This window comes from Balearica regulorum, chromosome 2 (genome assembly GCF_011004875.1).
Source record: "Balearica regulorum gibbericeps isolate bBalReg1 chromosome 2, bBalReg1.pri, whole genome shotgun sequence".
NCBI lineage: Eukaryota > Metazoa > Chordata > Aves > Gruiformes > Gruidae > Balearica > Balearica regulorum.
The window spans coordinates 19,630,637-19,658,620 of record NC_046185.1 but is presented as its reverse complement, the minus strand read 5'-3'; the positions used below and the strand labels follow the sequence as shown (position 1 = coordinate 19,658,620).

Below are 27,984 nucleotides of genomic sequence, written 5' to 3'. Positions count from 1 at the left end.
CAGGCGCGAGTGTCGGTTGGTGGCGCGAGGAGGAAGAGGCGCGGCCGGAAGGGGCGGACCCGGTCTCCCGGGTGACAGGAGGCCGAGATGGCGGCGCGAGAGGCGGCGGCGCAGTGGCGCGCGCCTGGCTTTGAATGAGGGGCGGCTGGCGAGGGCGGAGGCTGCGGGAGCGGCCGCCTCGGCCCCTGGCGCCCCGCGCCCCCCGAAGAGCTCTCTTCCTCCTCGGTCCTCCTCCCTGGGGCAGGTGAGCGGGGGGGGGGAGCGCCTCCTTCGCGGCCGGGCGTCCGCTTCCGCCTCGCCTCGCCTCGGCGTGGCTGGGCAGGGGGCCCGGCCTCGGCGCCTTCCCGCGCCTCCCTCAGGAACACCCCCCGCCACGTTCCCCTCCGTCCTCGGGACGTCCCGGCCCCGCGGCGGTGTGGCCGCCGCCGCCGCACCTGTGCCCCGCCGGCCCTCGCCCAGCGGCAGGCCTGCCCGGCCGTCCCCGGGGAGCTAGAGGCCCGCGACCGGCCCGTATCGCGGCCCGGCTGGCCCGGCCCGACCCCATCTGGGGCGGGGGGAGGGGTGGAAATCCCACAGGCTGGGAAAAACATGAAATGACTGACTGGGAGGTTTGGCGCCCTGTGGAAAAGCATTGGGGAGGGCACGTCCTGTGAGAGCTGGCGGGGTTTAAGCTTTCTTTGGTGTTCCTCGGGTCTCTGTGCAACTACACTGCTTGGGATTACCTAGTCTGAATTTTTTCTTTGTTCATGCTGACTGACAAACTGCATAAAAGTTAATGTGAAAGTTGCTTAGTACACTTTTAAAGACTTAAATTTTCTGTGACCTGTTAGAGATTCTTAAATGCTACCATCTGGCTTCAGTGCTGTCTCTTAATAACGCTCGAGCCTGGGCTGTTCTGTAGAACGGTGGGGCAGTGTTTCATGGTCATGAATTCACAATGTAAGTGCTTTGGTTGCGCATCTAATGAAAAATAGTATAGCTTGCTGCTTTATAGTCCTCCTGAATACTCTGGAAATACAGGTGTGCTGTGTAGAGATGTCTTTAAGCCATCTTGCGCAGCATGTCATTTAGTGTGCCTTGATTGTAAATAGCTGGTGCTTGTTGAGAAAGCAGATGTTGCAAGATGATTTTGTGGTAATAACAATGAGGGTGTGTTAATTTGTCATCTCTGGCTTTCCGTGTCAATACAGATAACTTAAGTCCAGGATGGCTAATAAGGACTGAAACAGGACTGGGCTCTCTTGAACTCTGGTTCTGTGTCTGAGAACTTCTCCAGTGTTGCGAAGTGAGTTAACATGAATTAGTGCATTATGTCAAAGACTTCTTGCAAATGTGAACAAAGTTGTAGTGTAGTATCATGGGATTGCATGACTTCAATCTTTATGTTCTGTATGCTGGTTTTCAGAAGGCAGTAGCATATATAGATAAGGAATTGTCAAGATTGGAACTATATTCAGTTTCTTAGAAAGGAAGGAGTGAGATGAGGTAGTATTACTATAGAAGTTTTATGGCTCTAGAAGTAGCATGTTTTAAAAAAAAAGTTGCAATTCTATATGTCATGTAACAGTGTTAGGTGTCTAAGAATAACTTAGGAATCGCCATCGTGCACCAATTTTTACTGTCTTTAGTTAGAGAGACAAGCACTCCTTGAATTCTGATGTCTTCTGCAGCTTCTGATAGTTTTGAAATATCTTCCTGTATTTGAGCACCTTGGATGATTTAGCTCACTCCCATAAATCACAAGCGGAGTAGTCTTCTCTCCCAGATACCTCACAACTGCGTCGTTAGGGTGCTTGCACTGGAAGTCGAAACGTTAATGTTGAAACTACAGTACTTATTTTGCACATCATCCCTTTGGATTCTGCTTCTCTCTCTAGTGGCATAGTAGCATGGTTTCAAGGTTCAGTCATGCTGCCATTTCATCTATCCATTTATCAAGCTCGGTGGTAAAGACATTGACCTGGTAAGCTTTTTCCTCCTCCCTCAGTGTTCCCTATATTATGTTTATATAGAAAGTGATTAAAAAAAAAACAAACAAAAAACAAACACAGGTCAACCAGGAAGAGGGAACGTCCTCATTAGTCTACAGAATCCCTGTTGCTCTCTTTGAAATGCAGGAGATGCTGGTTGCGTCTTTCAGTACCTGACTGAATGCTGTTCCTAAATCATTTTTATTTTAACAAAGGAAACGTAATGTCTTTGTACATCTTGTACGCGATTTGGAGGAGGGTTTGCGTGCTTGAAAATAAACAGGTTTTTCAGCTCTGTCTACTGATCTTCATATTATTCCATCTTCCTCTAAACCTAATTGGGCATCTTCAGATTGATGTGACCACTCTACTTTTGTAAAATTTCATACAAAATGAACTTTTAAGAAATTCTATCCTTGCCAGTGAAACTTTGGACTAATTATGTGGTACTTGCTAGATTTTTATCAACAGTTTCAGTGAAAACATACTGGTTCAGTGGTGCTTTTGTGGAGTTTTGGTGCTGACACGTGTAAGCGCTCAAGGCCATGTTAGTCTTTTATACTAGGAAACGGACTTCTCATTTTGCTTCAGGAGAGTGAGGCTATTTTTGTGGCTACTCATGTAAATATGTGGTTGGCAGGCAACCTTTCAGTTTCAGACAAGTTTAATTTAAATGCCATCCTTTGGCTATTTAGTTAGCTGTGTTTAATATAAGTTAAAGTCATTGTTTCCAAGATGTCATCTTGTATTCATTCCGGAATCACAGATGAGCTGATGTGAAAGAAAATGTAATCAGTTCACAAAGCATTGGTAATTCAAGGCAGAAATTCCATTTCAAAGATGGTGATATCTAAAGGAAACTACACAGTACAAATCAGTCAGCATTGTAGAGGAACAGAGAACAGGATAGGCGCTCTATAATATGAATTTTTGACATCTTTTTTCCACTGGCAGTAGGAGATGAGTTCACTAGGATAAAACAAGTCCCGAAAGCAAACTTACGGCCACAAAACGACCTTATTTTAGAATTGGCTCTGTCTCTTGAAATACTGTTTAAGTGGTGTTTGTATGTGCAGTTAGGTGTGAAAGAGGAAGTGTTTCTCCAGGTGACATGCTCATTGTGCAGTGATGGCCAGTGAGAGTCTTGCTTATTGCACCATAGTTGACTAACTCGGGCTATGTGTGCTGTGAACGATTTGCTGACTAGTGTCAGTGAAATCGGAAGTGCCAGGAGTTCTGACGTGGGCGCTGCCACAAGCTGAAAGCAATGTGAAAATGTTTCAGTTCAGTAAACTTCTGAACTTTCCTTCCCTTCACTATATTTCCTTTATGGATCCATAAAATGTTTTTGGGGATAAGCTGTCTCATTCTTCTGACTTGGCTCTTATGTGTTTAACATCTTGCTGCTGCTGTGCTTTAATCTTTTCTGTGCTCATCTTTGATGTGAGCAACTGCTGTGACTTTTTACCAATAGCAGGCAGTATGAGCCACAACAAGTCAAACTCCAGCTAAATTTGGTGTCTGTTACAAAACTGTTGCATTGACTCTAGAATTAAATTAATTAGGATTCATGTCCTGATTTATTTGCATATTTATATCTGTTGTAATGGAACTTAAAAGTTTAGTTGACAGTAAGTCTGATAAATGTAATACATTAGAAGCAATCCCAATAATGGGAAAAGGAAAGCTCTATCCCAGTTTACAAATGGGAAGCTGAGGCACGAGGTGTGATATGCACCAGGGTGTATCTGGCTGACAGACAACTCTATCACATTTCTGAATTCTAGTCCAGTGTTTCACCTTTGCCTCCACCTGTTAGGAAGTGGTTTAGGATTCTTGCTGGAGCACTGCCACTTTGTATTATGTCTCTGTACCGTCCTGTATTGTAGTCACCTGCTGATATAATTGTAGTTCCTTTTGTGATTGATTATCAAGGAAAGGCTTAAGAGAAGAAAAGGAAGAAAGAAGGTTGTGGCCCTGCCATGTAGCAGTTCAGTGTTTGTTCCCATTCATGAGATAAGGAAGATACATTGCTATGCTTCTTTCCAGTGTTTGAGAAAGATGGACAAGAAAAGAATGAATACTTTGTTTCACTTTAACAAATTTAGTGTAATAGTATGAGGTGAATTAAGTTTGCAGTGAACTTGGGAAATATTAAGGTTCCACATACATTTGTATTCATACAAGTGCTTCAGAATATAAAATTATTTACCTTTGAGAAAACTAATTAACTAACTTAAAAAAAACCAACAACCCCAAACAAACACAAAAATAATCCCACCAAAAGGCACCAAACAAAACTCAAAACCTTTACCTTACTTTTAACTTTTCTTTTTGTGTAGTGCTGCCTTTAGAGCAGTAATGCAAATGCTTTAAGTTCTGTTTCAGACACTGGGGAGAATGCTTAACTTATCCTACTCTTCAGCCAGTAATTGGTTCAAGATTCTATTTTAAACAGCTTTTAGCATGTTGCTAAAATTAATGCATATATACTGCTTCATATCTTAATTAGCAGTATAAAAACTGGATACACTGATGAGAGTACTTTTTAAGGGTGGATGATTGCTAATATTAGTATGGCTAGCTACCAGCATATTGTTGCCAAAATTCTGGTCGCACATCTGACAATGTGTAGTGTACAGAGCTTAACTTAATTGGGAAAACTACAGTCAAAGCTCAGAGAAGAGACAGGCAAAACAATACTTACTGTCATGAAGGGCCTAGCGCTTCCACAGTTGAAGTGAAATGCAGCTCTAACACAACTACGTTACACGATTGTGTGTGTGTGATCATAACTCTGAAATTTTTGTATGACACATAGGAAGTGGAGACAGACAAGTTATCTGATTGTTATGGGGAATGACAATAGCTATTGAACCCTGCCAAACAGGCACGCTGGTCATATTGGAAGTGTAGTCACTCATGTATAGGAATGACCCGGGGAAAATGGATTAACTTCTGGTGGCTAACTCTTGTCAGCAGTGGACTTAGCAAGTTTGCAAGCCAGACTTATTGTGGATTCTGCTTTTTTTAGTTATTTAACTTCATATTGAGAAGTCAATATAGTATACAATTTGATATATAAAAAAAAAAATTGAGATGAGTTGAAAAACTGGGGTATTATATACAAATATATATGCATATATACACATATATATCATATATATATATATGTAGCTGACATACTTGAACGTTGTTTTGGTTTCAGTTTTATGCTTGGGTAGTAAACTTCCAGTCCTTTGAACCTAGGCACAAATAATATTGAGTCCGCTGAGATTTTTGAGGAATGGTTGGTTTTTGATTTAGGATCTGTCTGGATGGTCCAGTGTGGCAGTTAGGTAGGCTAAATAGTGGGGAAAACAGCTTTACTCTTTCTAACATTGAGTACTTTTCTAGTTCTTCCCTTCCTGTCCCCCAAGCTGATAGAAGAGTGAATTCTGATAGAGAGGAGTGGAGTGAGGTTCTAAACAAACTTCACTTCAGAAAAGACGTACCTTTATTTTCATTTCAGCAGGTCACCTGCTTTTCATACCTCAAATCCCAGGTAGATGGCTTCTAGTTGCCTCTTTTAAAAATAATAATTTCTTTCACCAATTCAGTGTTAGTTTGTAATAATTTCTACCTTTAGAATAGAGAACTTTCCATCTAATTACTATCCACTGTTTTTTTCCACTAACTTCCATTATTTTGGAATCCAAATTTTTGACTCATGCATTCATCTGTCACCTAGATATTGTCAAAATTGCTTATTCCAGCAGATAAGGAAGTCCTTGAGCACAATATGAAATGATAGTCCTATCTTTAAAACGAAAAGCTAAATAGGTTGGACAGTGTCTGCTGTTCTTGCTTCTCTGTGGGAAATTTGACTGTTTCCTATTCCTGGTAGATGAAGAGCCCGTTTAATACCCACTCTTGTATAAGTTTCTCTACATTGTCCACCATGAAATGAGATTAAGACAATGCTAGTGTTGATGTAGAGGTGAAATGGGTCCTGTGAGGCCTTTTTCCTGAGCTACAGCTTGGTAGTGTGGTCTGTAATTTGGTGGTTACTTACTGACTTAAGCCTTCCATTTTACAGTAAAAGGGCCTATTTGTTTAATAGCCACCCTGTATAATTTTTCACTAGCAGAAATTCCTGATCTGGACTGTATGTGAAGCAATATTTCCAGTACTATGTTACTACAGTGTTTAATACTAGTTGCATTATCTAGCAAATGAGTACCAATAAAAAATAAATCTAAGCTCCATGAAGCTCACAAATCCCATTATGTACTTTTTAATAAAATCCTCAGGGCAATATTGGAGCAGCCTACCTAATGATCCACCTTCCTGACTCTTCCTAACTTAAAGCCTGGAATATAAAAAGTGATTTAAATGCCATAGCATATTTGAAATCAAGCTGTCCTTCCATGGAATACTCATGGCCTGAGGAAAATGTCACAGGGCTGCCTTCTCTTCTCACCAGGAGGTATGTTAAACTTGCCACAGAAAATGTTGTTACAAGTGTAGATGTGTATAATGAAAAGCTATTTGTGAAGCCTAACCTCTTATTCTTTACTCTGAAATGTTCACCTGTAGAAGAGAGAAAAGGGATCCTTGAGTTACAGCAGATTATTCTGATTCAGTCTATACTTGTTTGAGAGGATCTCTTGGAATAATGTGATGTACTGAGTAAATTTTCTAGATTATCAAATTGACACTGAAAAATTGCTACCAACATAAGTTGCTACAGCCAAAGATGAGGGTTTTTTTTATTGGCTGGGTTTGCAGCTTGATCCAGTCTGGCATGGGAATATTGACAGATCTAGGGGTTAACTGGTGCTATAGTGCACAGAGGATGGACAGAGTCCTTCTTTGCCGATAATTTTTCAGTGACACTGGTTCTAAAATAAAGGATGTTTGTTCTCATCATACATTTCCATCAAATTGGCAACTAAATTTAAATGGCTAATTTTGAGTTTTGACTTCATAACTAAATTTACAATTTGTATATGCAAGACTCGCTCAAGCAAGTGTGAGCTTCTTCCTGATGATTATTCTGTTTTCCTTGCATTGCTAGTGTTCAGTGCCATTGTTAGCATCTAAAACAGATCAGCTGTATAATCACTGCAACTGATTGCCCACACTTCCCCTTTAACAGTGTCTTTAACTGTGACTTTATGATTATGTGCTGTTTCTTTAAAGGCCTTATACATTAGGTACTTGTATTCTTTACATCAGTGAAATATCCTGATAGTAGACAGGTAGTGTCTTTGCTTCAGGTACCTCCTCTCTTTTCTTGCATTAATATAGTTTCACAGAATGCTCCTTGCTTATCAGCAACTAAGGAAATTGACTTTAAAACTATGTAAAGGTGTATAATCCTCTACATCTAACTTTTTTTCTTTTGCAGGAAGGGTTTCTCACCATGGCCATAACGCAGTTTCGACTCTTTAAAATCTGTACTTGCCTGGCAGCAGTGCTTTCTTTCATTAAAAAGTTAATATGCAGGTAAACATGTCTTATTTGGTTACCTTTTCTTTTTTAATTACAGGTTCTTTCCTTCTCCAAACACCCATCCACTGCTTTTCCCAGTTCTAATTTTACTAATTGCAAAACAATCAAGGCAGATAAAAACTAGGTCTGATTCATTCTTTAATCCGCATATTCCTTCAGAGTTCAAAAGTCTGTGTAGTGCAGTTGTGGTATGATAGCTCTAATGAGGAATGTTTTCTAAACAGCTGTGACAGGGTTTTAAAATTTCCTTTTATAACAATCCTGTGTCAAACTTTAAGGAAAATTGTTCTTCACATTTTCTAGAAGTACTTGGCAAGCGATACGTTGTTTTTGAAGAAATGCAGTTAATGGCAGCATCCACCCAGTCATTCAGTAGGCTTTCAATATAAATCTGATTCTCATCCTGCTTTGTCAAGAAACAGTTGTCTGAGGCTTCAGATTCTTCTGCCTATTGAAGATTCTTTAAAAATTTTGAAGGATAGTGATTAAAGTTCAAGGGAACTGAAGGAACTGATATTTTTTGTTTGTTTTAAATGAACATGGCAGTCCTGGTTTTGGCTGGGATAGAGTTAATTTTCTTCTTAGTAGCTGGTATAGTGCTGTGTTTTAGATTTGGGATGGAAATAATGTTGATAACATACTGATGTTCTACTTGTTGCTAAGCAATGCTTACGCTAAGTCAAGGACTTTTCAGCTTCTCATGCCCTGCCAGCAAGTAAGTGAGGGTGCACAAGAAGCTGAAAGGGTCACAGCCAGGACAGCTGACCCAAACTGGCCAAAGGAATATTCCATACCATATGACATCATGCTCAGCATATAAAGCTGGTGGGAGTTGACTGGGAGGCAGCTGTCACTGCTTGGGGACTGGCTGGGCAGCAGGTGGTGAGCAATTGTTTTTCATTTGCATCACTTGCTTTGCTTGGATTTTATTTCACTCTCTTCTTGTTATTTTCATTTTCATTACATTTAATATTTCATTGCAATTATTAAACTGTTCCTATCTCAACCCACGAGTTTTCTCACTTTTATTCTTCTGATTCTCTTCCCCCATCCTGCTGGGAGGGAGTGAGCGAGCAGCTGTGTGGTGCTTAGTTGCCAGCTGGGGATAAACCACAACAATGACTTGTTTTTTGCTTACTCTTGTAATTCATACTTAGTGTTCTTTTGAGTTGCAGACCAAGAACATTGCAGTTAGTGCAGTGCCTAGAAATGTTCAAAACCCCCTCAAGAGTTATGGTTGTATAATAGTAGAGTTCAGTAGTACAGTAGCGGAGTACCAGAGGTAGATCTTGGCGCTGTGCTGTCATGTGAACTACTGTTGCTTCTTGCCACTCTTGCAGAATGTTGTTTTACATAAAAAATAGCAATCTAGAGAAATGTATTGTCCTTTTGTGTATGATGACTACTACTTTGCCAGTGAGGTTAAAGCGTATGCAGAATATGTGGTAGACAGAAAATAACTGTTTGTTTCCTGTTCATCTTTATTTATTCCAAGAATAAGAGGAAGCTCTCAACTGTTTGGTAGATTCACTACAGATCTGGGTGAGGCATTAAAAGGATACATTTTAATGCTGCATGCAACTATATAGATGTCAACCTTAGTTCTGTGATTTGAATTCAAAATTAAACTAAGAATACTTACTGTTGAGGTTCTAAAAGAAGTCAAAACAGTGAGTTGATGATAGCTTCTATATTACGTGGACCCTTCATCTCTGTAAGTGTTAAGATGGCTTTTATAAGCGGATAATTGTTTAGTATGTGTAATGGCAGTATTTTCCTCTGTTTTTCAACTTTTGAAGGAACTAAATCCTTGAAATGAACAACTGAGGAACTGCTTGGGAATAAAAAGTAGGAGAACTTTTCTTCTGTGAATAACAAAGAATGAAAATTTAAAATCTTTCACATAAGCAAGTCAGTGGATCAAATTAGTTCAGTCCATTAACTACAGATGTTTTTCTTGTTTAAAAGTCAGCTGCAAAGCATAGCTTGATAAATCTTGTTTTCCTGTAATGCACCCTCGCATATGAGGATGCCTGATAACCAGCAAATGTGATTTAATTAAATGTGCATTTTAATTCAAGGGATATGAGCTTATTTAGATTATGTAGTTTACGTTATTTTTTCATTTAAACAAGTGCCTGTAGAGATCGTTCATCTTTCTAGTCAGCATAAAGCCTACATATAGTACAAGTCATCTCTTTAGTTAAAACTTTTTTGATAAACCACAATCTGCCTGAATCCACTGTTTCCTGGGAATAAAAGATATAAATATAAAAAGAGATGAAACTTCATTCTGTTTAAAATCTCTAGGTGTCTTCTCCAGCTGAAAAATCTGAATGTTGCTAATTAGTAAGGAGAAACAAACCCAAGAATTCCTGAGGCTTTTGGCATTCAGAACAGTGATTAATATCTGTCTAATGATGGTTTTGAAGCAACTGTTCCTATAAGCATCTTGTTCCCTTTGTAGACAAGGAAGTGGAAATATGTAGCTTTCCTCACTGCTGCCCTGTGTAGCGTATTCTTTTCCATGTTGTATGACAGAAGCTGTTTCCTTCCACCTTCACCCTTGTCAGTGTAATCATTTTGGCTAGATGAATATTTGTTATAAGCTGCTTGCTGGAATCTTCTAGATCATATAAATAGGGAAATATATATAATTGCAGAAGTGATGGCTTAGAGTAGCATTAAAGATATGTATGTTGTACAGGTCTGAAGGAGGATGTTTCCAAGGTTGGGTTTCCTTTAGAGACATCAACTAAATCTAGGTAGCCAGAACTAATGTGTTTGAGGGAACAGTGTTTTCACCTACCATTACCCCTAAACTGTTGCTTTTCAGCTTAAATTTTATTTTAAAACTGTTCCTTTATATAAAGCTTGAAAATTTGATGATAGCACCTGATCTTTCCTAAGGAAGAATCTGTTGGGTGTAAAACAAGAAAAATATATTTAATCGCTCACCAGCATGCAGCAGAGGTGGTATTATAAGCAATTCAGATATTCTGAGTTGATGGTAGAATATTCTATAATAGTAAAACTAATGGATATGAACTCCAGATTGTTGTTTCCCAGTTTTGTTCTCATCAGTAGTAATAAAAGAAACTTAACTTTTCCAAGGTTCATAAGGTCAATTGCATGTCTGTCTTGCTATAGGAGCTTGTGCTCCTGGGGGAAAATGTGTGCGAGCCTGAATTTCATTCTCTTGTGTTGTGAGGTTTTAAAATGTAGTGAGTGTTGGCTAAGAATCTTAATTATTATTGTGATCTTTGAACGCTGTCATTAAATATCTAGGTGGTTTATTTGCAATGCATTAGTGTTTGTCTTCAGTTAAAATTATTTGATATAGTTGCTGAAATGCTTTTATTGAAACAGTATTCTTTAAGTAAGTAGAAGCATGTATTGAACAGAAGCTGTTGACTTCCATAATCTTGCATTACCTCTCTTTAGACTTTGAAGAAAAAGGTCTATTAGAGGGGCTTTCAAATCAAGCAGCTCAAAGTGATTTGTTAGACAGTTTAACAGCTAAGACAAGTGGAAAGATTTCTCGGCTTACAATAGAAACGGTTATCTTTGAACAAATGTGGATTGATAGTGTTTGCTTCAGAAGCACTGACAATCTAAAAATTGTGACTAACTGTATGCAAATAACTGAGTTAATTTGTTCGTTTTCATATTTCTTAGTTGCTTCTCTTCTATTTCCACTGCAGTTTGAAAAGTAAATTGCACTTTGAAATTCTTGTGAACACTGCTTTAAATTCATGATGAAATTCCTTTGTTAGCAGACACTTACTGGCAGTAGTTAATACTAAGGTAGTTTAAGCACTTAATGTTTTAGCCATGACTATTTTCAGTAGAGCTGTTCTCAGACTTCCTTTTTGTTTTTTTTAAACTTAGTGCTCATGTTTTCAGAGCTTGGAGGAATCCTACGTTTTTCTTTCAGGTCTGGAAGAGGGCGAAAGTTAAGTGGAGACCAAATAACTTTGCCAACCACAGTGGATTATTCATCTGTTCCTAAACAGGTAATTGCTTAAGTAGTAGGTGACTTAATAGATAATCACTTAAGAGTGTTTATACCAGTCCTACAACAGGATTGGTATATATCTTAGAAAGATATAATACTATTATATATGCTATATAATATTAAGTATATATCTTAGCAAGATACAAAAAGACAAGTTTTTACTTGCAGACAATATTAACTTGTGCCATATACTTCTATTCAGCCTGAAGTAGAAGACTGGTCTTCGTGGGATGAGGATGCGCCTACCAGTGTAAAGATTGAAGGTGGCAATGGTAATGTGGCTGCTCAGCAAAATCCTTTGGAACAAATGGAACCTGATTATTTCAAAGATATGACACCAACTATAAGAAAAACTCAAAAAGTAAGTATTGCACTTTAAACTGTACTTATGTTTTCTGTCCTTTAACATAGGCTATAAGTAAATTGGCAACTTACAGAAGGTGCTGCTGGTAAAATTAAGCTGTCCTATGGAAATGAGAATAGGTGCTGATGTGTAGTCTAATATGTCTAACTCTTCACTGGATAAGAAAAAACTGGCTGCATGGCCGGGCCCAAAGAGTTGTGGTGAATTGAGTTAAATCCAGTGGTGTTCCCCAGGGCTCAGTATTGGGGCCAGTTCTCTTTAATATCTTTATCAATTATCTGAGCGAGGGGATTGAGTGCACCCTCAGTAAGTTTGCAGACTACACAGAGTTGGCTGCGAGTGTTGATCTGCTTGAGGGTAGGAAGGCTCTACAGACGGATCTGGACAGGCTGGATCGAAGGGCTGAGGCCAATTGTATGAGGTTCAACAAGACTTAGTGCTGGGTCCTGCACTTGGGTCACAACAACCCCATGGAACGCTACAGGCTTGGGGAAGAGTGGCTGGAAAGCTGCCCAGCGGAAAAGGACCTGAGGGTGTTGGTCGACAGCCAGCTGAATATGAGCCAGCAGTGTGCCCAGGTGGCCAAGAAGGCCAACAGCATCCTGGCTTCTATCAGGAAGAGCGTGGCCAGCAGGACTAGGGGAGTGATCGTCCCCCTGTACTCGACACTGGTGAGGCCACACCTCGAGTGCTGTGTTCACTTTTGGGCCCCTCACTACAAGAAAGACATTGAGGTGCTGGAGCGTGCCCAGAGAAGGGCAATGAAGCTGGTGAAGGGTCTAGAGCACAAGTCTTATGAGGAGTGGCTGAGGGAAATGAGGTTGTTTAGCCTGGAGAAAAGGAGGCTGAGGGGAGACCTTTATCGCTCCCTGCAACTACTTGAAAGCAGGTTGTAGTGTGCTGGGTGTTGGTCTCTTCTCCCAAGTGTCAAGTGATAGGATGAGAGGAAACGGCCTCATGTTGTGCCAGGGGAGGTTTAGATTGGATATTATGAAAAATTTCTTCACCAAAAGGTTTGTCAAGCACTGGAACAGGCTTCCCAGGGAAGCAGTTGAGTCACCATCCCTGGAGGTATTTAAAAGACGCGTAGACGTAGTACTTAGGGACGTGGTTTAGTGGTTGGACTTGGCAGTGTTAGGTTAACAGTTGGACTTGATGATCTTAAAGGTCTTTTCCAACCTAAGCAATTGTATGATTCTATTCTATATCCGATTAAAAATACTGAATCTTTAAGATCTTAACAAGTCTGATGCTAATTCATGTTTACATCTTTAGTCTTAATGTTATTGGAAACTTATGAAAGGTTTCGTAGTCTGAAGACTCTGGGAGGTATAATGTGACAACCCTCAAGACACTTTAATTCTGAAAATGGAATCACTACACTAAGATAATTGTGCTCATACTCTTCCATTATTCAAACAGGGACATTCCACGTCCTCTACTGAAGTTTGAGGTAGCAGTGCGGAGGTTTCAGAAAACAATGGTTACTTGTTTTGCCAAGTAATATTGGGAAGGCTGGAATTAGCTGATATTTCAAAATAGCTTGCTTTTCAAATACCCATTTTTTATTGTGGACACAAGACATAAGGGCATATCCACAAGAGCATCAACACTGTAAATAAATGCAAATTAAACTTCTGGTAATTGCAAGTTTTGTTTCTATATGGAAATCTTCCAGCTGGGTACTTACAGAGCTTTGAGTCAATTAGCCTTTTTCATAACAAAGGCAGTCAAGTACTGGAGCAAGTCACCAGAGAGATTGTGCAGGCTCCACCTCTGGAAATTTTCAAGACCCAAGTGGATAAGCCCCGAATACCTTCGTCAGCCTCAGAGCTCACCATGTTTTGAGGAGGAGGTTGGATTACAGACCTCCTGAGGCCCCTTCCAGCCTCCAACTTCCTGTGGTCCTATGAACTGGAGATCATACTGGGGTCAGTTTTCTGTACGTTCAGGATCTGCAGTATTCTGTGAACTAAATTCTTCTGAGGATTTTGATCTCCCAAAATCTGGAGGGCAGAGGAGGACTGGGGAGAGTTAGATTTCTCCTTTCTATCTGATGATATTTTTTGCCTGATTGAATGAGCTTCAGTTTCAGAACAAAACTCAGAGTCCATGCTGTTTGCATACTGTATACTGGGTTTAGTTTAAATGTATCTCTAGGGATGACTGCAGGCACCATAAAGAACATTCTTGCCACCCTTAAATATGAATTTCATTTGTATTTCCACTAAATCGGGTCTCAATATGAACCCCAAGATCTGAGGTAGAATCTACTGCTGTTACTGCTTATATCTACAATGTCTGTAAATGGAACTTCAGTCAAAGAACAGAGTGTCGTTGTGAAATAAGATGGTCTAGTCCTGTTTCCTTTCTTGCATTGGTACTAGCATTTGTACAGTCAGTGGAGCTGTGATTCTACTGCTTTTTGGAAGCAGCAGAGACCTAGAGTAGGCTAAACGAAATAAGTAAGTTCGTATCTTGAGGTCAAGACAAGTAAGAGATGTGATCTGAGCAACCATGTTAAATTTGCTAATAAGCCTTTCAGGAGAAGTATTAGTGCATGTTTTTAAGCCAAATCAGTACAGAGCTTTAACAGTTGAAGTAATAGTGAATTACATTGCAACTATTGAAACTTAAATTGTCTACACAGATATGCTACTGAAGTGGCTAAGGGAGCTCATGTTCCAAAGCACTATAGCTGTACAGACAACACTATCTTGAAGAGTAGTATCTTACAGTGACCTGTCATGGAAGCAGGATTTCTCCAAGGAATATGTCATGCAATTGGTGGCTTATGTCAGTACTGGGAGATGTGGTTATTTGATCTGTAATTCTTTGTGCCCTTTCTCTGTCTTGATACAGTCATAGGTTTCCGTGTGACTTAAGCAAAAGCTCATGGGGGGAGGAGGGAGTTCTTGTGCCTTTTGCATTTACCTTCTCTCACTTAACAGTTCCTTTGGCTGTAAAGCTTCCAGAACCTGAGCAGGTTTGAAAGTGTTTGTGTAGCTGTACCTTCACAGGCACAGAGTTAAATGATCACCAAGAAATCTGTGCAGTGCTTTGACTTACCACTTTTTGTTCCCTTTTTTTTTTTTCTTTTTTAATATTTTCAGATAGTTGTTAAAAAACGAGAGCCTTTGAATTTTGGGGTTCCAGAGGGAAACACAGGATTCTCTAGCAGATTAGCAGCTACACAAGATATTCCTTTTATTCACCAGTCTGTAAGTATGCTCTAAATATTGATCTTGTATTTGACAGTTAAATGACTGTCTGTAGGAGAAGGAGTAGTCTGCCTAAGGTCTGCATTGTGGGGAGCAAGAGGAATAGTTGTGGAATAATGTAAATTGTTTTAAAATTGAGTATTTGGTTCAAAGCAATGAAGTAGTTAAATTAACTAATTTATTCTACTGAGAAACTTAATAGATCAGTGATGAAAAGGTAAGAAACTTCCAAACACTTGTATACTTGCAAATCTTCTAAAGCAACAAACTATACATTTTCTTGGATTCTACGCAGTAAGTTCCTAACAAAAGAGTAGAAGTGGTTTTTTTAAAGTCTCTGGGTTACCATTGTTTCCTTTCTGTAAGGATGATATTCTAACAGTCTCCTAACTTGTGGTCTTTAGCTTTCAAAAAAAATAGTGTAGTTACCTAATAGCCTGGCAGTTTACAGGGAGATGCTCTCCCTCCTTTCCCCTTTGCCTTTTTTAACAGTGCTGCTGCTTTGATTAACATAGCCCACAAAAGGGTCTAGGCAGAAAGCAGTACAGAATGGTCATACCACTTCCTTAGCTGTCCATAATGAAAATAATTCAGGAAAGGACTTCTAGTCAGTAAAAGCAGCACTCAGGTGATATTGGAGACACAAACATGTGGATGTGCATGTTCATTTGTCCATGCAACTTCCAGAAATCTTTTACACTATCTACTCATGTCATCTGCTCAACTTACCTTCTCCTTCCTACAAATGCACTCCAGTACTTCCTTCCTTCCTTCGTTAACCTACCAAGAGAATCCAAAAAAACCTCCTACAATTAAGTGGAAAAAGTCAGTATTAGAGCAGAGGAAAACATGTAGACAGTAAGCTGAGAAGTACTGTCATATCCCAAATATTTCTGGAAGTCTGAAGCATCAAGGTTAAAAATAAGTGTTTTATCTAATTTTTCCATGTACTTAGAGCTTCTCTTCTTTTGTTTCAGCCTGAACTGGGAGACTTGGATACTTGGCAAGAAAATACTAATGCCTGGGAAGAAGAGGAAGATGCTGCCTGGCAGGCAGAAGAAGTTCTTAGGTAACTGAAAATAGTGTAAAACCATGTAAGCCTTTTACATGTAAAGGAATATAATACAGGTTTGTTTGTTGTAACACCTTTCTGATAAGTGCTAAGAATTGTTAAACAATTCTTAAGACAAATTATTTTTGTGCATCTAATCTCTTTATAACTAGCAGAATACATTTTGGATTTAATTAATTTAGTAGATGAGATGGGGGAAATCTGAGAATCACTAGAACATTGGAACAACACATTAACACCCTCCCCCCAAAAAAACCCTCAAACCCCAAACCAACAACGCTTACCCCAACTCCAACAATTTATTATGCACAAATAATATGTTTCAACTAAGTAAAATACCACTGGGTGTCCTTATAAAAAGGATCATAATCATGTGCTGTCAAGTAAAAATAGTTCAGGATAGAAGATTAAGTGATAGGTATGTTCTTGGAATCCCTGTAGGAGCTATGTTTTGCTGGCTAACTGAACTAAACTAGCTGATAAGGCTTGAATGTAAAATCAGTGTCTTGCACAAAGTTAGCGTGAATACTACAAAGAATAGCATTCCATTCGTGGTTTTTTTTTTTCTCTTAAGAACATGTGGAAGAAGTATGAAGGTTAAAGAAATGCAGATTGAGTTTAAGTTAGTCACATGGAGTGATTTGAATTGGCAGTGACTTGCGTTAACCTGTTTCATTTCAAGGTTTTATCAAACTTTAATTGCTTGCTACATCATCAGGTAACCTGCCTCAGATGGCTCTAGCTTTCTAAACTGCTCTCGTTCTGCTCACAAAATCACAAATACATAGTTTCAGTGGGACAATAGCAATAATCATAGAATGGTTTGGGTTGGAAGGGACCTCAAAGATCATTTAGTTCCAACCCCCCTGCCATGGGCAGGGACACCCTCCACTGGACCACGTTGCCCAAAGCCTCATCCAGCCTGGTCTTAAACACTTCCAGGGATGGGGCATCCACAACCTCTCTGGGCAACCTGTGCCAGTGCCTCACCACTCTCATAGAGAAGAATTTCTTTCTAACATCTAATCTAAATCGACCCTCCTTCAGCTTAAACCCATTACCCCTTGTCCTGTCACTACACTCCCTCATAAACTGTAGGCCCCCTTCAGGTACTGGAAAGCCGCAATTAGATCTCCCTGGAGCCTTCTCTTCTCCAGGCTGAACAACCCCAACTCTGTCAGCCTGTCCTCATAGGAGAGGTGCTCCAGCCCTCTGATCAGCTTTGTGGCCTCCTCTGGGCTGTCTCCAACAGCTCCATGTCTCTCCTGTACTGGGGCCCCCAGAGCTGGATGCAGTACTCCAGGTGGGGTCTCACCAGAGCAGAGTAGAGGGGCAGGATCACCTCCCTCGACCTGCTGGTCACACCTCTTTTGATGCAGCCCAGGACACGGTTGGCTCTCTGGGCTGCAAGCGCACACTGCTGGCTCATGTTGAGCTTCTCATCAGTCAATACCCCCAAGTTGTTCTCCTCGGGGCTGCTTTCAATCCATTCCTCGCCCAGCCTGTAGTCGTGCTTGGGATTGCGCCGACCCACGTGCAGGACCTTGCACTTGGCCTTGTTGAACTTCATGCGGTTTGCACGGTCCCACCTCTCCAGCCTGTCAAGGTCTCTCTGGATGGCATCCCTTCTCTCCAGCGTGTCGACCGCACCACACAGCTTGGTGTCATCAGCAAACTTGCTGAGGGTGCACTCGCTCCCACTGTCCATGTCGCTGACAGATGTTGGACAGTGCTGGTCCCAGTATGGACCCCTGAGGAAACTCCACTCATCACCGTTCTCCACTTGGACATTGAGCCGTTGACCACAACTCTTTGAGTGCGACCATCCAGCCAACTCCTTATCCACCGAATGGTCATTCCATCGAATCCATGTCTCTAAATTGGAGAGACAAGGATGTTGTGCGGGAAAGTGTCCAATGCCTTGCACAAGTCCAGGTAGATGACGTCTGTTGCCCTTCCCTTATCCACCGACACTGTAACCCCGTCACAGAAGGCCAGCAAGTTTGTCAGGCACGATTTGCCCTTAGTGAAGTCGAGTTGGCTGTCACCAGTCACCTCCTTGTTTTCCATGTGCCTGAGCATAGTCTCCAGGAGGAGAGATCTTGCTCCATGATCTTGCCAGGCACAGAGGTGAGACTGACCGGCCTGTAGTTCCCTGGGTCTTCCTTTTTACCCTTCTTAAAAATGGGGGTTACGTTTCCCCTTTTCCAGTCGACGGGAACTTCACCAGACTGCCAGGACTTCTCAAATATGATGGCGAGTGGCCTGGCCACTTCATCCGCCACTTCCCTCAAGACCCGCGGATGCATCTCATCAGGTCCCATGGACTTGGGCACCTTCGGGTTCCTTAGATATTCTCAAACCTGATCTTCTCCTACAGTGGGCGGTTCTGCATTCTCCCAGTCCCTGCCTTCTGTGACCTGGGCAGTGTGGCTCAAGCACTTGCCAGGGAAGACTGAGGCAAAGAAGTCGTTGAGGAGCCTTCTCCATATCCTGGGTAGCCAGGTCACCCGTTTCATTCCGGCGGGGACCCACATTTTCCCTCGTCCTCCTTTTATCACTGACATACCTATAGAAGCTTTTCTTGTTGTTCTTGACATCCCTGGCCAGACTAATTTCTCTCAGGGCTTTGGCTTTCCCAGCCTGATCCCTGGCTCCTCGGACAGTGTCTCTGTATTCTTCCCAGGCTACCTGCCCTTGCTTCCACCCTCTGTAGGCTTCCTTTTTTTGTTTGACTTTGCCCAGGAGCTCCTTGTTCATCCACGGGGGCCTCTTGGTGGTTTTGCTTGACTTCCTCTTTGTTGGGAGGCATCGCTCCTGAGCTTGGAGGAAATATGAAATAAGGACATGATTCATTAAATAAAATCATTCTAGAACTTTGAATCTTTAAAGGAAAAAATGTATTTTTGCAAAAAAAGGATTCTGGTCAGGTATTTATTATCATATTTTCGGAAAATTTACTTTTTTCAACCAGTAGAACAAGACAAGATGGAAGTCATCAGCACACTTTTGATACGTTAATGATAGATAATAAATTCAGTCAATTCTAATTCTGTCAATCTCGCTGTGCAGCAGCTTAGCATGTGAGAATAGAGTTGTAATGCAGATATCTTTGTAAACTTAATCAGATACCTTTGTGTATATTCTGGTTAATATTTTGGGTGTTTTTTAACTGAAGTACTGAACCTGTTTCAGGTCTTGTCTTTCACTAATGTATCACAGAAATACAAGTTTTGTGATATGAATGATGTATCTTTGGGCTGTTTTTGTTCCAAGGATAGTACCTTTTCCTGTAAAGAAAAATAATAGATCAGTAAGATGTTTAATCTCTGAAGTGCAGTCTACTGAGACTTAATCTATGATTCACCAGACAAAGAAAATGGAAGACAATGAAAAATATTATTTTTTTTTGAACTGAGAAATGCAACAAGTACTCTTTCTAACTGCAGAGGCCACGTTGTACTTTACTTAACCCTTGCCACATTCCATTACAGATGTTTTTAGGACTATGAAAAGAGTTACTCAAACTCTCCGAAGCAGAAACTTGTTATATACAAATTAGCTACTAAAAATAATCTGTTGTGTGCATATGCCAGTTTATTTCTGGAGTGTAAAATTTGTGTAGTGGATATTTCTGGAATGGTCAGAGGTATATTGTCTACCAATTGTCAGGCTTGTGCTCTACAATACTTAGTAAGAGAGATCTCTTATGTGGCGATAGCAGTGGGGTTTCCCCACAAACTCTTTTGCAAAGTGTCATCTTATTTGGTTGAAGCTGTTCTAAAGACTTCAGCCTGGCATCTTTACTATTGAAATGCTTCAGCTCAAGTGGTTAATTTTCATCGAATTACTCCCTGGCCCCACTAAAACGTATCAAACTTTACTTGTTTTAGAAGGGATGTGTATGTGACCAAATATTTCAAGTAAATAGAAAGAACATGATCAGAACTGTAACTGCCTGTATTATATACCGCTTGGCCAGCTATGAATGACCACCTCAGTACAACTGGTCATTGTGTAAGCTGTATCCCAGCTGTGTGAAGCAAAACCTATGTTTTATTCATGACACATCAAATTACAATGTCTTTCTATAATTGAGGAAAGTGCTGGCTGATTTTTAGCAAGATTGATAGGAAATACCTTCTGCATGTACAGTTCCTCTTGCAGTAGACATCTGTGGTGTAATTAACATCTGACATTTAACATAGAACTTAAGTATAGTACTTCACAGACCTGGCTCTGTTTCCAACAGACTGTGGTGAGGAAGTGATCTGGAGTCTCTTCTCAATGCTTGAAGACTGCATATTGGTCTACAAAATGACCTGAAGATTTCAGACTGTTGAATGGGGGACAAAGTCCCCCTAACCCTCCAGAGTGTTAATGTTGACTGTACGCCAGCAGTGCTTGCTGAGAATGAAATGTGTGCAGAAATAGTAAGGATCTCCCTTAGCAAGCTGTGGCTGGGTACCTGTCGGTGCTCAGTTAGCACTCAGAAGTATCTTGGACTGGAATAATTTTTGTGTAGTGGTGGCGTGCTGATCAATCATGCAAAAACAGGCTGCGGCCTGCTAAATAGCAGAGAAATCTATCCTGTAGCCTCTCTGGTAACTTAATACATATATGTAACAGTTGAAATAAGCATGTATAGTAAGCCAAATGCTTCCTGTAATCAAAGCATGCTGAAAGTCCTGAGGAGTAGGCTGCTAGAGCCCGAGAAGTTCCTGAAGTCTGGTGGGTTGTTTTTCTTCTTTTTTTTTCCCCCACTCCCCAGCAGGTTCTGGGCTGGGATGCACTGAAATTTTCCAGTCAGTGATGAATCAGCATAGTGGATGATAAACTGGGTTTTCAGTTAATTGACGTTATTTAGAACTTGGTTTCTTCTGCAAATTGTAGATATCTATCTGCATGTTTAGACTTTCTAATACCAATGATTCCCCCCCGCCATGGGAACAGTTAAGATAAATGCTGATGCATTTTTCATTGTGTTGAAGTGAAAGACCGAATGATATGAAATCATTCTTATTACAGTTATTCAGAAAGTATACAGCAAATAAAAACATACTGGAATTAAAATGTCTGCTAACAGTGTTCTGATTATAATTTGTGTTCTGCTGACCAATGAGAGAAGTTTAGGGGTTTTTTGGATATAACTTGCATTAGGAATGCAAAGCAAAGTTGATATCAGAAATGAATACTTTGCTGGTTTAAGCAACTTGTATCATTCCATCCAAACTCTGCTGAACTCCTTGCTTTGGAACCCAGAAAAAGTGAGTCAGATATGACTGCAGTTCGTCATAGGCTCTTCCTTTATTGAGAAATGAAACCTTTCTGAGCCTGAAAGGTAGTAACTTTATGTTGAAAACATGCAGGAAGTTTGGAATAGAGATCAATGTTTGGAATAATGACCAAGTAAAAGAGCAGTGGAAAGATAATTGCTTTAAGGTGAGCTACTTGTTTATATTTTTTTGTGACTTCAGTTCCTCTATCTGAAGTGATGCGAAGGTCTCTTCTCATTTGGGCGTAACTGAAGTCCAATAAAATTACTCAGCCAGCAGAGGGCATGGAAACCACTCCTCTGTGCAGAGGAGTTCGTGTCGTGCAGTTTATAGGAGGGAAAAGAAACATGATCTGCTATGACTTTCCTCACTTCCGAATTGCAAATGAATAGCAGCATTGCTTAACACCTCCTGTGGCTTTTTGGAACTTTACTGTCTTTAAACACTGGCTGGTGTACGTATAGCTTCTTCCCTTCTGCATCAGTTCAGAGATGTGGGGAATATAAAAAAATCTGCTGCTGTAAAGTGGCAAATGTTATTATTCTGCATATGTTAGACTGACAGTACTGTTAACTGTCCGGCTTTCTGGTGGAATGTAGAATAGCAGGTCATGATCTCAAAAAAAAGTTTGGGCTTCCATTAACTGGGGAGGTAGATCCTGATATGAATCACTCATTTCATTCTTCCATGAGAGACAACAGAGCAGCTTAATAGAGTAGAGGAAAACTTCTAGCCATTAATAATCAATCAAGGGAAACCATGAAGGTATTTAATAAGCGCAGTCCCTCTTCTGTCCAATACAAAGATAATATGTAGTCTTTGTACCTGAAATATTTGTTTTGTGTGCCCAGTTGGTCCATAGCCGGAATCTACTGGAGAAGGTTGCTTCAGGTGATGATAGTTTTTAATTCTGTTTTACACACTTAAGTGGATATGCACAAGTAATTTAGATACATTGAAAGTTAACTCCTTACTGCCTTGTCAGTTAGAATTCTTTATTCTATTTTAATAAGCCATTATGCTTACTGAATCTGTGTTCAATTTCACCTTTTCAAGTTGATGAAGCTTCATTTTTATTTTTAAAGTCCTCTTGCAAACAACTTAGCAAATTTTTCATATCTAATAAACTGAATCCAAAGCAGGAGTGACCTCCTTATGCCACTCTGTTACTACTTATGCAGTACAAGAGAGCTGTAGTGTGCCGCTTGGAGTATAGATCTAGTTGCTGCCCTTGCACCACTCAGTGATGTGTTCTAGCTGAAGTAGGGGAATAAAATGAGTGGATTTTTGTGTTGGTTTTTTTCCCTTTGCTCTACTCAGCTATGTATTTGTTGAAATTGGAAACCTATTTCTGTAGACAGATTCTTTGAGTTAGCAGATAGTGATGTGTGGGGTTTTATAGCAATGACAAGAAATAATGCTAAAACGACACGCAACTGAAGGCTTTTTTTTTATTTCCTTAAAGGCTATTTTTTTATATTTGTACTGAATAATAGAGTACGACACAGATCCTGAACATGTGAAAGGGAGTATTAGAAGTTCTCATCTCATCTGATCATGAGGAAAATGTTTGTAGTGTTTGCATTACAAAGAGGATAACTACTGATGTCTCTGCTGACAGAAAGGAGGGACGCAAGTCAGCATTCTAGACAAGTCAAACTGTTTTGGTCTAAATTTGAAAAGACAGGTAATCTTGCTGCTCAAAGCATTAGATAGAATTTTTTTTTCCCTCCTAAATAGCTCTAGGCCTTTTAACTTGTACACTTTCACTGATTCACTTATTCTGAATCTTTGAAAATTGAGTGGCTTTTAGATTGTAAGATAATTGAACAAATATTACTGCCTAAGACTAGATTAATCTGAAAAAAAGGACTTGAGCACAATAGAAGAATAACTGTTCTAAGCCTAACTACAGTAGACTGAAGCTCTGATTTTATTAGTTATAATAACCTGTTTATTGACAGGAACTTAAGGTATGACCATGCTGAAAATTGGATTCCTGTTGTTTAGTAATTCCTGTTTTCTTTACTTACAGACAACAGAAGATAGCAGAAAGAGAAAAAAGAGCAGCAGAACAACAACGAAAGAAAATGGAGAAAGAGGCCCAAAGGCTAATGAAAAAGGAACAAAACAAAATTGGTGTAAAACTGTCCTAACAGAAACCAGGCATCAGTGGCAGTGCCAGTGAAAAAGAGAATTTCAGCTCTACAACATACGTATTGGTAATGATTTAAGTATTTCTAGGACTTCAACACACTGCTTGGTTTCAATGCATTCTTCAGGTCATCTTGGAAGCCAGGATTCTCCCAAATATCTTGGAACTACGAGTAAGTGGTTCTTAAAGGAGAAAAAAAAAAAACAAACCAGAAAATCATGCCTTGATGGAATGATGTTTCCTGCAATAGTTCTATTCCAGCACCCTTCTTTGCAGCAAAAGCGATTGAACAAGGATGTTGATTGAAAGACACTCTTAATGAACAGCTCAAACCTAGAGAAAAGAATGTAAATATTCAGTGATGGGAAATCTATTGTATTGTCTGTGCTTACCTGAAACATATAATTAAACAGTTTTAAAGAACCCTTTGCTTCCTGTTTGATAAAGAATGTCTACTTTTGCCTTTTTATAAAAGTATTTATAAATACCTCATTGTTTTCCAGGGGAGATCATATTGAGCTGTGCAGAAGAAAATGACTTGTTATGGATGACCTGCAACTCTAAATGTACTCCTGGTAGAGTACCCTATGGTAGAACACAAGTCAAGCTGAATAGTAAAGTGGGTTTCTTGTCACTTTGTCCCTTGCAGCTTCCTGTGCTGCCGTGCCCATTTACATGCAACACTGCAATAGCTACACAGCAGTGGTGCACCCTGCTCCTTTCTTCTGAAGGCTGATGTTGTGAACATAGGGGAGCAATTTAATCACTTGTATTGGAAAATTTGTATTTCTAGCAGAAATTATTTTACTTCCTACAGTTAGGAAAAAAAAAATCCTCATACCTTATACTTGTTGCATAGGTAGTGTAATTGAAAAAAAAAAAAGGTATTCTGTTAAAAAAAGCCAGTGTGAAAATTCTCAGTTCAGTTACCAGCACTTCTCAAATTCCATTTCTTCGTACACTTAGTGTATATTTTTCACTGGAATTTCTCTGGTGAAGCGTGCATGCTAAATATGTAGTAGAAGACAACAGTGCTTTGAAGAAGAAAAGTTTAAAGTCTGCTGGAAGGAAAGGTGTATGGGAGGAGGGGAGTCTGTGTGCTCCTTCTGTCCAGCTCAGAGCTTCAGTGAATGCCTTTTCCATCTTCTGCTGTGCGGATGCTATTACCCCTGAATTCATGAGTTGTGGATTTCTCACCTTACCACAGAGGAGTGAGGACAAAAAATTCTGTGCCTGAGACTTGTTCCCTGTGCTTACCAGGAACACTGAAGTTATAAAAGAATGGAAAAGGGCTGGGGGCCTAGTTGACTGCCTAGAAAATAGTTTTAACTAAGGTGTAGTAGGTTCTGACACAAGTTTTTGCTTAAAAGATAAGTAAGTGAGAAAACAAGACAGTAAGAATTACCTTTTTAATAGCCTTAGTCATGGAGAAAAGATTTTAAAAATGTTTAGTTTACTTGTCATGTTGCTTAAAATCTTGCACAAGTCAACAAGAGATTTGACAGCAATTTTTAGATATGAAAGAAGTCCTTGAGAAATGTTAATTTTTAAAATACATTTTAGAAGGCAACAATATGCACTTTTGTGCATATTTTCTGCAGAAGTGTTCTATCCGGAGTAAACCGGATGACTACAGACCCATGGTATGGCAAGCAAGTTGGCTGCTAGTACACACCTCTAAACTATCTGACAGTGGATGGGAGATAAGGAGAAAGTCTGTGAAAGAGCTTTAGTAACTGTCCTTTGTAACCGCACTGATGAAGCGAGGAGGTACAAGTCATAATTTTTTCACTATTGCTGACAAAGGGCAGGGAAACCTAGTATCACCTGTTTAAGGTAAAACCTGTTGGAAGCTACGTCTCATCTTTAAAAAAAATCAGGGCATAGTATTGCTATTTTTGAGTCAATGTAAAATAGATGCAAATAAATACTAGTTATTAAAAATAACAAAACATGGGCTAGTTAATAAAAAGCTAGAAACAAAGCTCGTGAATACATCATGAGAGCATATGTGGTTTTGAGCTTTCTGTCATTTTAAAGCCCCTTAGGTGCTGCCTCCTTCTTGCACATCAGCCCTTTTGCATCACTTTTCCATCTCCTGCTGCCTACTCGCGCTGTTTTGTGGCTCTTCCTTCCATCTCCCTGCCCATACTTGAGCACAGCTGCTCCAGCGGTTACTCCTGTCTCCCCTACTCTTTGCTGATGTAAAGCTAGTAAGGATGCAGTGCTCTTGTAGGCAATGTGTTTCATCTTTTTCCTGTGCTATATCTTCTTTTCGCCTTCCTATATCTTGATTTTTTTTTATCATCAACAAATGTGAAAATGCTTTTGCTAAACCTTTTGTATAGCTGCTGCTCCATGATTATCTTTTCCATTGGTTTGAGTTCCTTGAGGGATCTTGCACACCCACTGTATGCACTTGTTTTGTTTCCTTCCTGCTGCTATAGGCTCCTCCTTTTCCCTCTCATGCTTGATCTTTTGGCCATGTCTTTTTTTTTTTTTTTTTCTTTACTGAAAGCTAGACTTTATTGCATTCACTGTTATTTTTGACTATGGAGGGTTGATGTGCCAGGATGACTGACAAATCATCCTTTCCTTGACTGTGCCATAGCTGTTCATGTTTGCAATGTCCTGTGTTCATTTGTCTGAAGGGTTTTGGAGCAAAACGCTCACTTGTTCTCATGTTGGACATATATAAAACAGCGCTCTTATTTTAGTATGTTTCTAGAGGTTGGGATTTAGGAGAGATGGTAGATATGAGGGGAAAGGAAGGAGAAATGGGTAAGTAAGCAGAAGTCAAGACCAGCCGTGTGAGAGGGTGGACGTAAGTAAGGGTGCAGGTGAATGTCTGGTGGGGAGGCGGGCAGCGCCTGTGCCTCAGCGTTTTCAGCAGCTTATGGGCATGTCAGGTACCTCTTCAGCTGAATAGTAAAGAGCAGCTTTTTTGTTCCTGGGCTGGAAAGAAAAACGTGTAGTGGGATTATCAACAGGTGTTGCTTCAGCCCGGGAAGGAGCTGGCTTGGTTCCTATGCTATAAGCCTGAACTCCAGCAGACACCTAGCCCACGAGCTGCTTGTCCTCCTCACCTGCACGCTTTGAATCAAGACGTTCTAGTGGGGTGTTGGTACGGGTATGAGCATTTTCTAAACTCAGAAAAAAAGGAGAGGAGTTTTTATTGAACTGTTTGGAGGCTGATGGCCTCCCCTAGCTACTCTGTACAGCACTAGCAGGATCCAGGTGAGACATAACCAAGCAAAGTATTAGAGGAAAAACCTAAGATGGTTGTAGCAACAACTGGCATATCCTCTGTGGACTGGGGAACAAAGGCCAGTCCTCCAAAGCCTGGAGCATTTATCATCGTACTTCAAGCCTCTTCTCACAAAGGGCCCCTTTGAGCTGTCTACACCCTTGTGGTATGGAGGAGGAAAGGTGGTGGCCTGGAAGCGAGCTGAACTTTGGGTAGAGATCAGAGCAAGGACTGTAATCAGGAGCGTGATGGGAACTCTGTCACCTCTCACTGAGCATAGTTAAATGTCTTACAAGAGTGGAGTAGACAGATTTTTAAGGGCAGGAAGCAACTTTGATGTTACTCTGGTGTTAGCGCCTTATGTCTTAAACATAAGTTTAAACACACTGCTGCTAAATGGAGCCTGCTGGAAACATGGATTGAAGTGAAATTTAGAATTGAAATTTTAAATGTTAAGTATAGATTTGTGCTACTTTGTTGCCTCTTGCTGCAAAAGAAACCCCTGTAGTCACAGATGAATGTCTCTCCTAGAATTGCAGATACCTTTTTTCTAAATCATGCTCCGTTTCACCACCACTTAAAGTGAAAATCACTTAATAGTGGCTGTTAAAGAGAAATCCAAAATTGTAATAACGTTAGTAAAACATCGGGTATAAATTGTTGCTCTCCTGGCCTTGAACAGACATACTTTGAAGTAGGAATAAGGCATTTTCTGTAACATGTTCCAGTCCGAAGAGGAGATCATAGAATCATAGAATGGTTTGGGTTGGAAGGGACCTTAAAGACCATCTAGTTCCAACCCCCCTGCCATGGGCAGGGACACCCTCCACTGGACCACATTGCCCAAAGCCTCGTCCAACCTGGCCTTGAACACTTCCAGGGAGGGGGCATCCACAACCTCTCTGGGCAACCTGTGCCAGTGCCTCACCACTCTAACAGTAAAGAATTTTTTTCCAACATCTAATCTAAATCGACCCTCCTTCAGCTTAAACCCATTACCCCTTGTCCTGTCACTGCACTCCCTCATAAACAGTCCCTCACCAGCTTTCCTGTAGGCCCCTTCAGGTACTGGTAAGCTGCAATTAGATCTCCCCGGAGCCTTCTCTTCTCCAGGCTGAACTACCCCAACTCTCTCAGCCTGTCCTCACAGGAGACGTGCTCCATC

The 27,984-nt window shown here is 40.4% G+C and overlaps 1 protein-coding gene across 6 annotated transcripts; it reads left to right on the top strand.

Moving 5' to 3' along the window:
* Positions 1-43: 43 nt before the first annotated feature.
* On the top strand, positions 44-23,995 carry EBAG9 (estrogen receptor binding site associated antigen 9). Of its 6 annotated transcripts, XM_075743467.1 has the most exons (9): positions 94-244; positions 1,191-1,285; positions 6,263-6,438; positions 7,363-7,460; positions 11,404-11,482; positions 11,687-11,845; positions 14,962-15,069; positions 16,047-16,138; positions 23,453-23,995. In XM_075743467.1, exons 4-9 carry the CDS (start codon positions 7,378-7,380, stop codon positions 23,571-23,573), a joined length of 642 nt encoding a protein of 213 aa, XP_075599582.1. In that variant the 5' UTR covers positions 94-244; positions 1,191-1,285; positions 6,263-6,438; positions 7,363-7,377; the 3' UTR covers positions 23,574-23,995. The 6 variants fall into 6 exon arrangements, with proteins under 6 accessions (XP_075599580.1, XP_075599583.1, XP_075599581.1 ...); XM_075743466.1 differs by lacking the exon at positions 1,191-1,285 and having other exon boundaries at positions 55-244; XM_075743469.1 differs by lacking the exon at positions 6,263-6,438 and having other exon boundaries at positions 93-244.
* The last annotated feature ends 3,989 nt before the right edge of the window (positions 23,996-27,984 follow it).